Source organism: Cornus florida, unplaced genomic scaffold (assembly GCF_030987335.1).
Source record: "Cornus florida cultivar Cherokee Brave unplaced genomic scaffold, ASM3098733v1 CherokeeBrave_3.0.0_Hap2_Chr06, whole genome shotgun sequence".
Taxonomy (NCBI): domain Eukaryota; kingdom Viridiplantae; phylum Streptophyta; class Magnoliopsida; order Cornales; family Cornaceae; genus Cornus; species Cornus florida.
Window position 1 is genome coordinate 69,573,919 of NW_026775576.1, and position 19,493 is coordinate 69,593,411.

At 31.8% G+C, this 19,493-nt stretch overlaps 2 protein-coding genes across 2 annotated transcripts; one reads left to right on the top strand and one right to left on the bottom strand.

Moving 5' to 3' along the window:
• Nucleotides 1–6,591: 6,591 nt before the first annotated feature.
• LOC132314292 (uncharacterized) lies at nt 6,592–7,254 on the top strand. The gene has a single exon (XM_059813167.1). The coding sequence runs from the start codon at nt 6,592–6,594 to the stop codon at nt 7,252–7,254; it is 663 nt and encodes a 220-aa protein (XP_059669150.1).
• An 8,139-nt stretch (nt 7,255–15,393) lies between these two features.
• On the bottom strand, nt 15,394–16,074 carry LOC132314293 (protein RISC-INTERACTING CLEARING 3'-5' EXORIBONUCLEASE 2-like). Its single transcript, XM_059813168.1, has one exon. It carries the CDS (start codon nt 16,072–16,074, stop codon nt 15,394–15,396), a length of 681 nt encoding a protein of 226 aa, XP_059669151.1.
• Between the last annotated feature and the right edge of the window lie 3,419 nt (nt 16,075–19,493).

Below are 19,493 nucleotides of genomic sequence, written 5' to 3' on the forward strand. Positions count from 1 at the left end.
TTCTATTTTAATCCACCACAACACCTCATTGGTCTTCTCTGTTTTCCTCCTTGGTAGCCCTAACTGTGCCTTTGTTCTTTCAACCCTCTTTTACGTGAACAAACTTTAGGTTATGTTTCTGTGTTATGTTCTTAAAACCCTAAACCACCGTAATGATATATTTATAGGCTTAGAAACATACAACCCTAATTCTAACTAAAACCTGTAATACCCTTAATTTTTAAAAGATAGTCTCGGTATTTATTTATTTATTTTAATTGTATTTTTAATTATTTAATTAATTATTTGACTAATTGCTTATGTGTTTAATTGAATTAGGTATTACTTGATTATTTAATTATGTGTCTATGTATTATTTGTATTTGTCTATGTGTTAATTGTTTAATTAGATTATGTACTTAAATGGTGTTTTGATTAATTGTAAATTAAATATTTTCTTTTCTTTTATTATTTTATTTTATTTTTCTTTTATGGTTATGGTTAGTAGTAATGGGCCAACCAATTGGGTCCCATGGATTACTTGGATAGGAGGTTGGATGTGTATGGATTATTACCCATGGATAGTTGTGTATGTATATATATAGATATATATTATATACATATATAAAAAGGAAAGTAATTTATTAATTACTTTTATGGTAACTTGGGTAATAATATTTAATCTGATGTATATGTTTTATATTTAAATAATAAAAATATACGTAGATTTGATACATGTTATGTTTTAAGTTACTTTATAATATTATGGTAACTTAAGTATTATTGGATAATTCATTAATAAATAATGGAATGTGTATAATTTATTTATTTAATAAACATATACATAAATTATATACGTAACATATTTTACTTACCTTTTTAATATTTTTAATATTTATTTTTTTTTAAGTTGACTTAGATTGGGAAAATGGTTAGGGTTATTTTATTTAGCCTATAAATATATAGCTATAGGTTGTAAAAGGGGGTTAGAAATATTCACGTGATATATTCTAGAGATAGAGAGAGAGTTAGAGAGGGAATGAGGAAAAGGAAGGAATGAGGAAAAAAACCCTGTAGAGAGAAGATCAAGGAAGAAGAAGTTTAACTTTCGGAAGCAAGTTCTTTTTCTATCTATTTCCCTTTGATTCGTGTTTCTGTACATGCCTAGGAAATTCTAAGATTTATTAAACGCATAAAATTAAATAATTATGCATGTTTAATTCGTTCATATCTGTTCTTGTGTCATGAATTGATAAATGCATGATTTTGATTTGATTTTCAGTGTGAATTTTTATATGTTTACATTATGTATTTTTCATATATGTGGAATGATGGAACGTAGAAACATACCTAAGGTTCCTAAACATTAAATAGGAACTAGGTTTGGGTTTAAATAAATTTAAATAGACTCAATCATAATGATGCTTGCTATTTGAATGTTTTAAACAAACGAATGGATTTAATCTTTTAAAATGTTTTAGCAATTAAGATTAAATGTGTAGGATGAATTGGATATGGAGAATACTTATTTGATGGTATAATAAAATATCATTATGTATAAGATTCAGTTTGTGTAGGACATATGATATAGGAAGCTTAAATAAATAATAAGTCATTCCTATTTTGTGATAACTTGATATCATATTATCATAGTTATTTCTGGATTGTTTGATATATTTCCTTAATCGTTACATCAATTATTGGATTGTGTGGTTTGTGATACCCCCGAATTTCCGGATGCGGGTTGGCCAGGCCCACGCCCGACTACCCGAGGATATCAAACAAATTAGCAATGATCGAACACAAAATATAATTAAGATAAACATGAGTAAATAAAATTCGCTGGAAAGAAACTAAATGCAAATCCTTTACTGAAAACTTCAGAATAAATCTTATAAATAAGAACTAGTCTGTTACATCCAACTCGGGAATCCATCCGTTGGACCCCTAATCAAAAGCCAATACTGGAAAGCGAACAACTAAAAAGAAATCCACTGCTAAACCATGAAGAACCCCCTACATAGTCGGTAGAATGAGTAGTCATCTCTGCTCGGCACGAACAAGCTCTAAGACCTGGAACCGTCCGTTACCTGAAAAATAATAGTGGGTCAGGCCCACGAACAAGTTCTATCCTAACTACAATCCAAACAGAGACCCAATACGCAGATACATCCTAGACGTCTCAAACATATCTATATAGTCCGTAATAGATAAATATATCCACACTACAGGACTCTCACCAACTATGCTAAGGGTCTCAACCTGAATAGAAGGTAACATGCAATACGCACCTCAGTGGGCATGACTACCTAAGCCTAACAGGGTATACCTCAACCAACATAGCTAGCTACGCATCCTACTGCATATACGCACCCTAACCGTCGACTATGAGACTCAAGCTCAAATCGCGGTACCATAATTTATATATATAAATTCCCATCCAAACCAATGTAGTGCCACTCAACTGATTCGTTGCCATGACACGACATAAAATTAGGATTTATTGTTTTAATTAAACCCCTATCCATTCTAGGTGATACATGCACCCTAACCGTCGACTTTAAGACTAATGCTCTTGTCACGGTAACATAATGATATATTTAAAATGCATTCACATTCATCCATAAGAAATTCAGTAAATCGTTCAGCTTATTCAACTGCACAGACTTAAGTATTTAGGGTGGATTCTGTTTTAATCATCCGAACCCTTATTCCAATATAGGTAGGACTTTAGCAACTGGTGCTGTCCAAACCTAGTATGACACCGTCCCATACCGGTTCATACAATCCTCCATATCCATGTAATTGACAGAACATATAATAATTCAGCAATTAAATCCACAATCATGTAACAATTACAGACTATTAATTATAGTTCAGCAATTAATATCCAAAAACAAATCCATCCATGTAATTAAACGAGACAAAGTTTAGTAACTCATTAAGTTAAAATCCAGCATCCATCCCGTTAATTGACAGAAAATATAAATATAATTCCTCAATTAATTCCAGGCCAATCATTGAATTAGATTTATAAAGCCTAAGTACTGGTTCAGCAATTTAAATCCAAATCCTAACCCAAATAATTGCAGTGTAATGCTTAATATTACAGCAATTGTAATTCAAATCTTTCATCCATGTATTGCAGAAAAGAATTTAATATCTTAACCAATAATGTCCAAACTATACATAGACCAAACTTGTTAATTAAATGGCCCTAGCATGCCACCAAAAATTAAGATTTATAATTATAATAATATTTCGTTAAATTGCTAAAGTTTACTTAAGCAATTAAGCTCATTCCATCCGTTAACCGCCTGTACTGTTATATACTTTTCTACGGTTAAATTCATGAGTACTAAGACCTTAATTTATTAAAGATAGCATGGTATAATGTTTGGAATCCATGTTCCAACTCTTTTTAATTTTTAGACACAGTTTGCACAGTTAAATCCTTTCGATCCGCTAAATCCGTAAACTGCCTGCGACTTGCCTTAGATTTTCCTACGGTTTAAAATATTAGCATATAGTTAAATTAATGCACCCTAAGGCTTAAAAACTTCATGAATTAATTTTTAAAAACCTTTCCCTAACTCAACACAGTTCAGAAAGTCTAATTTGAACTCAAACAGTGCCAAAAATATCAAACAGTGCCTTAAAACTAACCACAGAACGTAAAAGAAAAGTGGAGCCGGCTCTAGACAAGTTGAGCAGGCTCCAAAACACTTTCGAACTGGCTCCTATACTCTTGGAGCCGGCTCAATGAAGGGGGAGCCGGCTCCCAACTTCCTGGAGCCGGCTCTCACCTCATTTGAGAGCTCCGTTCCCCTTTTTGCTCCGGCACCGACCCTCTGCTTCATCTCTGGCATATTTCTACCATTCAGTTGATTTATAAAACTGATTCTAAGGGTTCTAGGAGTATCCAGTAACATCTTAAACATTAGTTACACTAGTGGGCATCATTGAAAAATCTTAGAACACTTACCAAATAGAATATGCTTAAAGACTAACACTGAAACTCAATAAGCACAAACTGAAACAGATTAAATTGCAACACATAATTAAATAGGATAAAACTGACCCCATGAGTTTTATATAACCCCAGTAGCACTCCCCTATTTTATATGCAATGGTTGCAAACAAATACAGAGATTAAACGTGCTACCGATTTAACATGCGTACAGATTTAATAGTGAAACCAAACTTAAAAATAAAATGATTTCAGTTTAATTTCAACCCCTATAGATAATTAATTTATCATATACTAAGCATGCATAATTCGTTTAATATCCTAGAGAACAGCTATGAATGCACAGAACACAAGCCAAAGGGAGAGAGACAGAATAGAACTTGCCTCTGTAACTTTAGTTTGCCGTCCTCTGTCCAGACTTTCCGGTGACCTCTTGACTATCATCCACTCCATTGTTGCCCTAGGTTCAACCCATGAGTAGCATCCCTTCCTCCTCTCCTTGGTTCAGCCTTAATTCTTGGCCAAAACCCTCGTCTCCTCCTCTGTTTTCCTCACCATCTCTCTCTGTTCCCTCTCTGTTCTCTCTCCATTATATTGTACGTGTATAAGGTTTCCACCCTTTGAAGACCATAGCAGTATATATATATATATAAGCCCCAAGAAACCCTAAACCCAAATCCTAATCCACGATGGAAAACTTAATTCTAGTCGGCGTGAGATGTACCAAACTCAAACCCTAATTAACATTACAATTAAATACAAAATTTAAATTTAAATCAAATGGAAACAAAAAAAATAAAACAATTAAGCACCTAGCCACATAAATACCAAAAATAATTAAAATAAATAATGAAAACAATAAAATAAATATTAAAATTTCAATTATAACCCTTACAAAATCAGGGGTATTACAGTTTAATGCACCGGTATGGGACGATGGCATTCTAGGGACGGATTAACTTATCAGTTAAGTCCTACCTATTTTATATAAGGGAATGGATTAACTAAAATGTTAAGTCCTACTTATATTCAAGTCAGGTCAGCTGAACAAGTTGAATGACTTATGGAGGATTAATTTATACTGGATAAGATGGTTATTAGATTATATATATATAAGTATGGTGCCATGATTTGAGCTTGAGTCTCAGGATCAGTGGTTAGGGCGCGTATATCGCCAGGGATGTGTAGCTAGATATAGTGTAGTTGTGTACCCTGGTAGATCTAGGTACTCATACTAACTATATGTGCGTTTTGCATGTTGCCTACTATTTAGGTTGAGACAACCCTATAGTCTAGTGAGGTTCCTTTTGTGTGTATATATATATATACGGACTACTAGTTACTATTGGATTGACTAGGATGTATACGTATATCGGATCTCTGTTTGGACTGTAGTAAAGTAGAACTTGTTTGTGGGCCTGACCCACCATTATTTTTCAAGTGTTCGTCAGGAATAGATGTTGTTCATGCTGAGCGGGGATCAGTCTACTTCATTCTTCCGATGCTATATAGGAGTTCCTTTATGATTTAGTTTCCTGATTTAGACAGTTATTGCTGTCATTTGTTTAGTTTGGATTTTCTAGGGGTCCACACAGTATGGATTCCCGAGTTGTATTTTAGAGGATCAGTTGTATCAGAAGAGTTTATTAATTTATGGAAATATATTCTGAGGTTTATTATTAGATTATCATTTTAGTTTCTTGTCAACATTTCATTTATTCTTCTTTATTCTTTTGTACTCTGTGTTCGTTTATTATCAATTTATTTTGATATCCTCGGATATTCGGGCGTGGGCCTGGCCAACCCGCATTCGGAAATCCGAGGGTATCACAAAACCCTAGTCCATGTATAATTAGAGACAGAACCCTAATTGCATCCTAGTTGGCACAACGTGAATTTAAAAGAAAATAAACTCTAACTTAAAACAGTAAAAGGAACCCAATAATTAAACTAAAATAGTTAATTCAAATAAATAAACAAATAAGACATTTAATTCAATTAAAACACCCAATTAAACCAATTAAGCAAATAATTAAATTAAATAGCATTTAATCCATTAATTAAAATAATAGTTAAATACCAAATAAAAATAAACCATTCAAAACGCAATAAAATACATATTAAAAATGCCGAGGCAATCCTTTTAAAATTAGGGGTATTACAGGAATGAAACCTCCTTCTTATCATGAGGTGAGAGTTCCCCTCCTTAAGAAAGAGCTGGAGTATAAAGACAATTTAATGCGGGATCATAGAGAGGAATGGGCAAAATACGGATACACAATTATGGCAGATGGATGGGAGGATAAAAGACACGGGTGTTTGATTAATTTTCTGGTGAATTGTCCTAAAGAGACAATGTTTATTCAATCTGTTGATGCTTCCTCTTATTCAAAGACCGGTGAAAAAATGTTTGACTTGCTTAATAAGTTCGTGCAGCAAATTGAAGCATCAAATATGATTCAAGTAGTCACTGATGGTACCTATTCTAATGTCGTGGCAGGTATAAATTTAAGTATGTATTAGGTTTCTTGTTTCTAACCTTCTATTAATCCATATTTTCTTACTTTACAATAGGGAGAATGTTAGAGGGAAGGCACTGACATTTGTATTGGTCACCTTGTGCTGCACATTGTGTGGACCTGATGTTGGAGGACATTGCTAAGATCCCAAATATAATGAGGAACATAAAGAGAGCTATAATGTTAATTGGTTATGTTTATAACTGTTCGGGTTTGTTGAACATGATGAGGCGTTATATTAGACATAAAGAGTTGCTTAGACCTGCAACGACTCGATTTGCCATTTCATTTATCATGTTATCAAGCATCCATCATCAAAAGGATTGCTTGAGGAAGATGTTCACTTCACAAGAATGGATCTCCAGTAAATGGGCGAAAGAGATAGAAGGGAAAAATGTAGCGCAGATTGTGTTGATGCCTACATTTTGGACAAGCATTGTGTACTCTCTCAAAGTAGCAAGCCCTCCTGTTCGTGTACTTAAGTTGGTTGATGGTGACAAAAGACCTCCAATGGGATATATTTATGAGGCTATGGAAAGGGCTAAAGAAGTGATAGCTAAAGCTTTTGGTTGGAATGAGGAGAAGTATAAAGATATCTTTAAGATTATTGATACTAAGTGGAATATCCAACTCCATCGCCCTTTGCATGCAGCTGGGCATTTCATGAACCCAGAATATTTTTATAGCAATCCAAATATTGAGCAAGATGAAGAGGTGATGGGTGGTTTATATCAATGCATAGAAAGATTGGTTCCAACCACTAAAGTGCAAGATAAAATTTCTTAGTTGAGTAGATATATGAAAGTTGATGGTCTATTTGGCTCATCAATTGCTGTTAGACAAAGAAAGTCAAGGGCACCAGGTAAACAAGTCAATTAATCATTTTTTTAGTATATTTTAATTTTAATTTTGTTAATTTTTTACTAATAATATGTAAATAATAGCCGATTGGTGGTCCGCATATGGTTTCACAACTCCTAATTTGCAAAAGATAGCTATTAAAGTTCTTAGCCTCACATGTAGCGCATCTGGGTGTGAACGAAATTGGAGTGTATTTGAACATGTAAGTTTGTAGTATTAGTAATTCAATGATAAAAAATTAGATTATAAAAAATTATACACTTATACTTATTAATTATTTGAATTAATGCAGCTTCATAGCAAGAAGAGGAATCGGCTAACTCAATGTCGATTGAACGATTTGGTTTTCATCAAGTATTATAGAGCACTAAAACGACGATATGACATGCGTGATAAGATCGATATCATCCTTTTAAATGATATAGATGATAGTAATGAGTAGTTGGATAGAGTAATGGATGAAGATGTAGATGCCGAAAATGAGTTGGTGTTTGAAGATGACTCTTTGACATGGGGTGCAGTTACTAGAGCTACCGGGGCTGGAGAGTCTAGCCATAATTTAAAATCAAGATCAGCTCCAAGGACAACAAAGAGGACAACACCTTCATGCTCGTCTTCACTACGAATTATAGATGATGATGAGGCAAACTCTGAGGAGACAGAAGAGGAAGAAGATGCTGAGGGTTACAAATCTTTTGATGGGGACGATGATGAGACTATGTTGTTTGGTGAAGAAAATGATATTTAGGTCCCTTAAGATTGTTTGGTAACTTTGGTTTTAGGAGTCCTTGTCAAAACTCAAAACTGAAACTAATATTTTGTTGCTTGGTTAATAGATTTGGTAGGCTACTAAGTATTGACTATGATACTTTATAGATTTGGTATGCTACTAAGTATATTTTAATGGATCTGTTTTGGAGTCAAATGATAGCTTTTGCTTAAGACATCAAGTATAAATTTATAATATATGGTTAATTGGTTTATATTTTGCTTTTTTTGAATTTTTCTTATGAATAAATAGCTTTATTAGTTTAATTATTCTATTTTACTGGTTGCATTATTTGTTTAATTGTGATATATTTAGACTAATTTAGTGTTTTTATTATTGGATGTTCATTGTCTAATTGTGTTAGTTTTGCTAAGAATTATTGTTTTAAAATTTTACCTGTGCACCTCGCGCCTAGGCTCCAAAGGACCTCTAGCGCCTTGGTGCGCCTTGGGCTTTTAATAACTATGATGCATACTAAAGAGTGTTTGCTTGATGGGTTGTAGCCTTCTTGCAAAGGAAAATGAAAGTGCTCTTGATGAGTTATTCACTTTAGATAACATGTTGTCTATGAGTGTTTGGCAATCATTAGCTGTAACTCTAGAAGAGATAAGTAGTATGCTAAGGTATCTTACTGGAAGAAAGCCCCAAGAGAACTAAAAAATGTTTGAACTTGCCATCATTTCTGTGACGGCCCAAGTTTTTCAACCTGGTGCGTCAATAATGAACCGAAAGTTAATTCAATAACAGATCCGAAATACGGTAGCAAAAGATAAAACCAAAATCTATAGAGATATAAATCATCCCCAAGACACCAACGCGACCTTCCATAAAGTCACGAAACTCAAAGGAAACGAAAGCGGAAACAAAGGTCAAAACGGACAAAATCTATTAATTAAGGGGCAAAATGGTCAATTCACAAATAAAAAGAGAGAAACTTGGCTCTAAACAAGTCAAACAAGGTGAATACAATCTAATCTAGTCATTTCACAACATTCCAAGAGGTTCCAAGAACATTGGCCAATAATCCCACAAAAATGTCTTTTCCCGGTTAAAGTGAAAATCAACACTACCTCACTAAAACATGAATAACTCCTACTGTGATTTTAATCTGAGAATTATATTGGTACCATTGGAAAGCTTACTCAAAATACATGAATTTAGGCTCAAGAATCACCCCATTTGGATTAGATATGAAAGAGATATGACCGTTTGAAGTCGGAATAATAGTGCTGAAATAAAACTGAAGAAACAGCTGAATGAGGGCTGTTTCGGTTGACCGAACTGGAGTTTCGGACGACCGAACTGGGCAAAAACTAACCTGAAAACATATTTTTGAAGGGAGGTTGTTTTGGTAGACCGAAATAAGCCATCGGTCGACCGAACTGGGCATAAACGGTGAAAATGGCTACTGGAATGAGTGTTTTACTGTGCAATGAAGTTCCCAAAAGCTATCGGTCGACCGAACCAACATTTCGAATGACCAAAATGGCTTGAAAAGCTGTTGGAAGACCTGTTATATGCCAAAAACATTAAGGCTTAACCCAAGCCTCAAATCCCCTCATGAATTGGTTCAAAAACAAAGGTTAAAAGTTGATTTTCAAGGAGTTATGAGTATGCGAACATGTCAACAAACCTTATATGAATATTTGAATGTAAATCAATGGCTCATGGCCTCATACATATCAATTATAGGATTTTTATATACCAAACCTCCAAAGTTGGAAAAGTTACATTTCAAGGGAAAAACTTGGAATCTAAATGCATACACTTAAACTTTAAAGTTTGTGGCCTTTGGCCTCATATCATACATATCAAATAGGTCCCAAATGATGTGTCAAAGTACACTATACATATAATAAGGCAAAAAGAGCATATTAAACCTAACTAAGTGTTACAACATCAAAAGTAAAACTTAAACATGCTAACACTTGCATGTGAACAAGAACACTTTATAAGAAACTTCAAATCTCCAAACCACCCAAGACAAGTGTAAATCTCTGAATCTTGAATCATGTACCTGAAAAATGTCCCCACTACGTGGGTGAGTAACATAAAGCTACTCGTAAGAAATGAGCATGCATCGACCTAACATTTTACAATTTTATCACCTTAAGGTGAAACATGTTAAAAGGCTCATGCCACCTAACGTCTATGTCAAGGGTAAGACTCAGGGAGCATCCTAAGCTATCCTAGATCATTTCTAGCATAATCACATCATCCATGTAATTCAAACCACATAGAAGCATACTATACAAAGCAACAAGTTATAGATTTTCAAAGCTATCAACTTGAAATCTAAAGTGCGAAAACAACTAAAGTGGGTCATGCCACCTAACGTCTATGTTCTAAATGAATCTATAGGATCATTACTAAGTCACATTTGAACAATATAGTATAGATGTACTTAACAATATCAAAACCTGCAATGATTCATTAGAAATCATAAAACATGAATGTACTTAACAACATTAAAGGCATGCTATGATTCATTCAAAATCATAATGCATAAATATATTTAACAACATTAAATCGCCAATAACCAAAACCACAAGTCATAATTAAACATTAGTTGTCAATTTGGAATTGAATGCGAAATCAAATAGTGGAAGACTTGGATATCACGTCTCGGACTAAACCAAGATCAAAATGGTTATTCCAGGCATTAATCCGCTGATAAGACCACCCTAGTGCGCATTATCTCAAATGGGGAGAACTCATACCTCCCGCACTAGAGCCAAATTCTAGCCATATCACAGTAACAATGTCCCAAGTGACTCCAAAATCAACAAATAAGTTCAAAACTTATACATACTTAATTAATGCACGAAACCACCTTCCATGCACAAGTAAGTTGAAGCCACACAATCTATGCCTTAGAGTTTCAATTCTAAAATGGCATATATAATGTCAAGTCTTTACTATGATACAATGCACAAAACAATATTATCTACTTAACAACTTAAATCATTTTTTCCATGGCTAATTTTAAACATTAATTCTACAACATTGTAGCAAGAAGTTTACAAGGCTAATAATACCAATAATCCACAATAATCTCAAATTACTACTGCATAGTAAAAAGATAGCAATTTAACTTCCAATAGTGCACAATAAGCAATCTATATTCATAATGCTATGAAATCACAAGTAAACAATATATTCATATTAGAAGCATGCCCTCGTGAACACAAATTTAACAACAATATTCTTCAATACTTAAAACATAATCAAGTGAATACGCAACAAGTCCAAATCCATGGTTGTAACATAAACAACTTCTAAAACAAGATTAAGTTCATGGAACAATCAGATAGAATTTAATTAAATAAAAATGATTAAATTCTCTAGATTTCAAATAATTTCTAAATAGCCTAAATTTAACATAAGTTAAGGGACGTAGCATGGTTATCAACAATATCAAGTTAAAAATCCAATTAAGTGACTACCACAATTAAAATGAAATTAATTAAACTAATTAATTAATTTCCTTTAGTTTTTAAATCAATTCCAAATATTCTCAAATTTACATATGTTAAAGAACATACTAAGACCTAATTTAATATCACATTAAAAGTCAATTTCATACTAGTTACAGTCATGTGAATTAAACTTTCATCAAAGAAAAATATTAAATAAAAGTCTCAATACTCATTCAAATGTCCTCAATTTAATATATGATAATAAACATATCATGACCTAATTTAATAGCATGCCATAATTTGATTCCATGTTATAGACAATCATATAAATTAAATCTTATACAAAGAAATAATTAAATTAAATTTCTAGATTATGAACAAAGCATGCATACAAGTTGTATAAGTATCAATAGCATGTAAGACAATAAAAAATTGAAACTATAACACCCCCTACCTCCATTTGAGATGAAATCTCAAATCCCCACCAAAATGAAACAGCTCCGAATCCGACGAAACTTCTAGGTTTTATAGGGGACAACATGGTGAACAATAATCCCAAGGGAGCCCCATCAAAACCATTACTTGACCTCAAACCCGAACTCAAGAAATGGCCAAAAACGGATTCTAATAAGGGGGAAAGATGCGCGTAGTCAAGACAAATATAAAACGTGAAGGCACTACGACTTTTTACTGAAGGGAAGTGGCCGGAAAAGAAGAGAGAAGGGTGGCAGCCCCTTGGCTGCCATGGCTGCTGGCCAAGAGAGGGGAAAAAGATAAAGAAAATATGATTTTTCTTATTTCACCCCCTATTTATAGAAAAACCCTAAAAGTGCCCTAAAAGGGCCTCGCCAGGTTCGGAGAAGTGGAATTTGAGCAGAAGCGTTCAAACGGCAAAACTCCATGAACAAAAAAGAACTGAAATGAGAAAATATGAATAACGGAAGAAACGGCGTCAAAAACTGAGTCCCGAACAGAAAGATATGTCCCAAACAAGTTTGGCGGCAACCGAGGTCAGAAATCCTGAAACTGGAGAAAAACAACCAAAGGAAATTCCAAGAGTACACGACTCGACGAAAAGTGAAAATGAATCCCGTACGAGAATCCAGGCTCAAAACAAGGCATATATCAATAACTTTTATTAATTGCATAATGGCCCTTCCAAAAAGTAAAAATTGCACAATTGGCCCAGAATGAAAATATCTTCCCAAAATATTTTCTTACAAACCCCTGAAATAAAATATCTTTAAAAGATATTTACGAAAAATATCCCAAGAAAAGGAAATGTTTCTAAGGAACTACACATCCATGCCTCTATGGACACCGGGAGCAACCAGAGTACTTTTCTGCAAAAATAAAGATACGTATTTCGTGGAAACCACTTAGAATGAAGATATGCGAAATCAAAAACCAATTCCGAACACAAAAAGTGAGGTTATGCCAACAAAGTGACAAACGGGGAAAATATAAAATAGGGAAATGACGAAAAGTGAATAGTGTCCGAAAAATAAAAATGTGAAAATGACGCGGTTCTCAAAAGAAGTTGTCAATTCAAGAAAAAGAGTTTCGGAAATTATTTCGGAGCACTTAAGACGACACTAAGTGACGAGAAACTGAACTTATAAAGGAAAAGATCAACGAAAAAAAAAAAAAAATCCGTGAAAGAGAAAAGGAAAGGAAGGAAAATGACCGGGTCATTACAATTTCACCATCAGAAATACCACTAAAAAAAATTTGGCTTTTGTTTAGGTTAGGGTTACGACCATCTTTGAGAACTCTTCCAGAAGTGGTATTCACAAGACAGAGTATGAGTATATCATCATCAAATAAAAGATTCAAGATGGGAGATATAAATTACTCCTATATTTTTATTTTTTTATTTTTTATTTTTTTTTTCATAGTTGATACTTACACACACATGCCTCTATGGAGGCTTGAACCCTTGACCTCCCTTTGGAAAGTAAGAGCCTGATACCACTAGGTCACTAGCCCTTTGGTATTACTCCTATAAAATAATCCATTATATTTATACTATATTATTAAAGATACAAAGAGTTTTGTAGTATTTTTTTTTTTTTTTTAATTTCATAGCAATTTAAGTTTCATTTATAATGCCTATTTAATAGTAAATTTATCTTTATTTTTCTTTCTAAATTTACCTTTATTTTTCTTCTAATTCTATTCTCTTTCTACCTCTTCCTTAATTTACCTTTTTCTAATTTTATTTATTTTCAAATCTTTTATTTTTTTTACATATTTGTAAATTACAATACTCTTCATTAAAACTTCTTTCTTCTTTTTTTTTTTTCTTTTTTTTTTTTTTTTCCTTTTTGTTGAATAAATCTTAGGGGGAAAAACAGGAATACTTAAAATTCCGTTTTATTTTTTTTAATAAAAAAATCAGTTTCTATATAAAACACTACTATTTATTAAAAGTTTCTTTCTTTTTTTAATATACTCGAAGATCAAATACTACTCCTATATATACTCAACTATATAAAACAAATTTAGAATTCTATATAAAATATTACTTTTATTAAATCTGTATAAAACACCATTCTTCATTAAATCATATTTCTTTCCCCCCCCCCCCCCCCCCCCATCTTTTTGAATTCCGTTTTCACTAATGACTGGACATTTTTCCTAATTCCATTTTTTTTTTATTTTACCAATTTTCTAATTCTATTATTTTTCTAACTCTTCCTTAATTTATCTTTTTAAAATTTTATTTCTTTTTAACTCTTTTATTTTTTTATTTATAATGTATTTTTAATAACTCTTTTACTCTCTTTTTTTAACTCTTTTTAATTTTTTTTATTTATAATGTATTTTTAATAGGAAGGTGTTGAATAATTCTTATTTGGCAAACAATGATTAATTTTTTGGATTAAAAGATATTGACGGCTTAAACAAATATCTCAATAAAATGTGTAAGATGAATATAGCAATATATAGCAAAGCAAGCACAATTTAATATGAGACAAGGGAAGAGTGATTGCAAATTATGACATCTCATGGGCTCAAGAATCATCTTTAGACTTTCCCAAATTTACTATGACTTATCCTTTCGGATGGAGAGCAAACCCTTTATAATGAAGCAAATTCTTTCTTACTAAGAGAAAAGTATTTTCTTAGGCTTTCCTTGGGTCACACCAACCTTTTGGGTCAAGTTAACCCTTAGAAAAAGTTTATAGAAAGAATATGTAAACAAGTGTATCCAGGGGCTTAAATTCAGGGGGCACAGTGTAAAAAAAAAAAAAAAAAAAATTCAAATAATCACTACAATAAATATAGATTATATAAATCAAGAGACAAAAGAGAAAAATTACTCAAAATAATATATTAATCAATGAGTAATTTAAGAAAGATAAATAGTTAACAAAAAATTTATAAAGGAAAGAAAAATGAGAGAATTTTGAAAAGAAAGAAAAATGAGAGAATTTTGAATGGGAAAAAATTTAGAGTTTTATTCAAAATGGAAATTTTGACTTTTTTTTAATGAAAATTGAAAAAATTTAAAGAGTAAAAAAGAGAAGAAATACAAAATTAAGAGATAATTTTAGAAAATAAAATTTTTAGAGGGGGGCATTATATGAATTTTTTCATATATATATGTAAAAATTTATAACGGGCAAGAGGCACGTGCCCCCCTAGGCATACATTGGCTCGTCTCCTGAGGTGGATTAAAAGGAGTTTGGCAGATTCAACTTGGGTCTCATCTACTAATTTAATTTCTAAACAATTTTTACCTTGTAAAAAAAAAACATTACTAATTCTAAACATTTTCTTGTTAATTAATAACAAAAAAACTAGAATTCTTCATTTATGTTCAAAAGTGAATTGTCCTTTGGCTCAAAAATAAAGAAAGACTAGTTTCATTCAGAAGGAAGCTAATGAGAAACATAAAAGAACAAGAAGCATGAACCAAATGAAAATGACGGTCGTCAAAATGAACAATTGAACTCTTTGAATTGGTCTTCCATGTAACTTCTTCCCAATCTTGAATGAAGCATAAGCATCAATTGCTGCATACTCCATCGTCTTCCCACTACCAAATGGAAAAAAGGGGTCATATACAGCACCAATTGGCTTCTCATTCAGCTTGAGATTGATGACTTCATAAGCCAATTCTGATACACTACCTGCTCTAAGCCTAGGTCTCCTCAAAACATTAGCTGCATGCTTACTAATATCAACCACATTTCTGAATACAATTCCATAATCATGTTCTAGCTTAGCAAGGTCTTTGGCAATATGAATTCCAACAAAAGTTATTTCCTTTTGAGCAAGAAATTTCTTCAAATTTGCATTAGAAAGAAACCTCGAGTGTACAACAAAACAAGTAACATCGGTGCACAACAACAAATGCAACAATTCTGGCGTCAAAAATCCTTTTACATCTCCCTTTGGCCTCCATTGAAGGTCAAATCCAACCATTTTTTGACTTCCCTCTGCAATTAGACAATCCCAAAGCAGACCGAGGCAACTTTCAAGCTCGTCTTCACTAGATATACGTGACATTTCCATAATATTTCCATCACCAATTTCAATCTTGGTCATTTTCTAGTATCACTTGTTGCAAATTAAACAATAACAGACCTGAAATGATCAATAAGAAACCAAAATGTGAATATACAAAAATGAGTATTTCAATCTTAACAAGGGGTAGAGCGAGGATCTTGAGGTTGGAGGGGTCAAAATTATAAGTATATATATTTTACTATTTTTATATTCATACAAAAATATATCTAACTAAACTTTTGCCAATTTATTTAAATAAAAAAATTAGTTATTTAAAGAAACTTTTTATCAAACTTTTTGAACAAACACAAATAAGATTTATGCCAAAGTTGTAAAATTTTTTAATTAAATAATTCGATTTTAATTTATAAAAAATAAGAAATTTATGTAATACTTGCACAAATTGATTATCATTACACAATATATCAATAAAAAAACAAACAACAATAAATCAATTTTGACTAACTTAAATTAAAGAATATTGGCAAGTAAAAAAAAAAAAAAAAGTGATAAATAAACATTGTTACCTTTTTAGAAACTTATTTGAGATTCAAAACAATACTACACTACAGTATTAATATTAAAAAATGCATATATTGGATCTGGAAAAAATGCTATGTGTTCTTATAAACTAAAGATTAATACAACAATATACCAAGTAAAAATGCTATGTATTGGATTGCAATGTGCATAAAAATCATCTACATAGATGAGAAAGAAGTGATTCCTTAGGTCAAATCAATATACGTGTGCAATGAAATAAGGGATATGTGTGCAATGAAATAAGGGATTTTTTTTTTTTCGGAAGGAATTGTAAGGATATAATCTTTTTTTTTGTGTATGAAACTTGTCTCTCTACATTCTCTTTCTCTGAAGAAAAAGGGCAAACAAATTCAAGTGGGAAACAAGACAAAACGAAAAGGTCAAAAGTGTGGATAAAAAGCATTAAATGGTAATGTGAAAATAGGTAATTTAAAACCAAAATAAAACAAAAACTCTCCAAAAATAAATTAACAAAAATAACTCCCTTTATTTACCGAAAAGAAAAAAAAAATAATAAATAAAAATAACTTGAAAAAAAAAAAGTAACAATTGAAAATTTAACAAAACAATAAACTGTGATAAAAATAATCAAAACTTCAAATGAAAATTTTGTTCTAGATTTTGTAAAAATTAATTTCTTATAGAATTCTTACAAAAGCATTTCAATAAAAATAAATAAAAAGAAAAAAAAAAAAAAAAAAAGGTGATGGAAAGAATCATGTATGAGATGAAATTTTATGATAAGAAGGTTATGGAAAGAATTGTGTTTGAATTGGAAGGATTGTAAAATAATTAGTTACGTTATGGAAAAAACTGTGTTTGAATTAAAATTTTAAGATAGATACATTAAATTTTGATGTGAGTCAGTTTTTATCGAGATTCTATAGTCATCAATTAAATCACTTTCCCTTAGATTATATATAAATTATCTTTTGTTAAATGCTAATTTTTTTAGATTAAATGCTAATCAAAGAAAGAAGTTTTTTCTTTTTTTCTCAATGGGGCCAAGTATAGATTTTATACCATACATGCTATACTATTTTTATTTTTACCTAAACTAAAAAAAATTAAAAAAATTAGGGGAGCCATGGCCACCCCTAGCCCCCCACCTAGGGCTACAACTCAGGCGGGTCTAACCCGAAATAATTCGAGCCCAACTCAAAATTTTGTAGGCTTGGACAATGTTTTTCTAATTTCGGTTTGAACTTGGGTTATATATTTTGAACCTGAATTCAATTCGGGTTGGGTTTGGGTTGATATGGATGAAGTCCGAAGCCCAACCTATACCTGAAAAAAATTATATATATTTATAATTATATTTAAGTCACAGAAGTGTGGTACCTAAGTTGGTAGTGTACTTGAGATTTATACTTAATGTTTTAGGTTCAAATTTTGGTTGCAGCATTAATTGATTTTATTTTTATACACAAATTATGTATGGGCTAGGCTTGGGCTGAAGATTTTTTATATAGTCAAATGAGTGCCAAGCCTGCCCAACTTGCTCGAGTTGCAGCCCTACCCCCACCCCTGCTCACAATGCTAAAGTAGATATGAAATCAAGTTGAAGCTCAAGCCTATTGAGCTCAAAGCCTATTGAATGATATGGGAGAGAAATCAAATGTTGTATTGAATACTCAAATGAATGCTCTAATAAAATGCCTCTAAAGTGTTGCAATTCTTCTTCATAAAATGCACCTCCAATTTATAGAGAAAATATGCTAAAAATGGCCATTAAAGGTAGGTGGAGAAGCATTAAATGCAAAATTAGCCATTGCATTTCAGACTACTTTTAGACGGCTGAAATGGTTAATTCAGTCGACCAAACCAATGAAATCAGGCGGCTGAGAGTTCCCAAATTCAAATATACATAAGAGGTGTCTTAGGCCTTGTACTCCATTTAGGTCTAGTATGAATGAATTATTGAGGTTCATGACCTATTTCTAGATGGTTTAAGGGTCAAAATAATTTATGAATATAATATATATATATATATATATGTGATTCTATAGAAATGAACTTTAAAAAGAATTCGTATGTACTTTGACATGAATTCTAAGCACTTACCAACTTATCGTCCCATTTCATGAAGCATTGACATTGATCATTGAACTTTAGGGATTCTTCCTTAAAACTTTGAGTTGCATTTTGGCCTTTGAGGTCAAGTCAACTTGAAAGCTTCTTGTATTGACTTTTGAGTCGTTTACTTGTTTATAGACGTCTTCATTTGTGTTTGTGTTTGGATGCTTGGAATGTGACTTTGATCTCCATAACTTCATTTATGGGTTAATCTTAAAAATTGACAAATCTAGCAAACACTCATGTAAAGATTGGTGATTATTAATGGTTTGTAATCATTAAAATTACTATATTGCCTTTAAGTTGAAACATTTGAGTCAACATAAATTACACAAATCTTTATTAAGTAAGCCCCTTTTTTTTCTTTTTATTCTTGTGAATAAATCTTAGTAAAAAAAAAAAAAAGGAATTGTTAAAATTCTATTTTTTTAAAAAAAATTCCATTTACCCTCCAAAATTCTATATAAAACACTACTCCTTATTTATTAAGGAAAATGATACTTCCACTTAAGAGATAAATCGATTTCTGTCCAATATTTCTATTTTATTTATTATTTTTTTTTTTTCTCTCTCATTCTCTCTCTTCAGTTTTTCGCTAGTCATCTCATCCATCTTCCTCACACAACCTGATTGATATCTTCAAGTAATTGCAGAGAGATATTTGATTAATTGTTAATGATGATATCTACTTATAAAATTTTAATAAAATCAAATTGTATTACCGAAAATGAATGTTAATTGAGTTCAAAGTGGCTGTTGAGACTCTTTGTATAATTTTTTATAATAAAATCATCTTAATAAAATTAAATTGTATTGGATAGAATGGATGTTAATGGTGT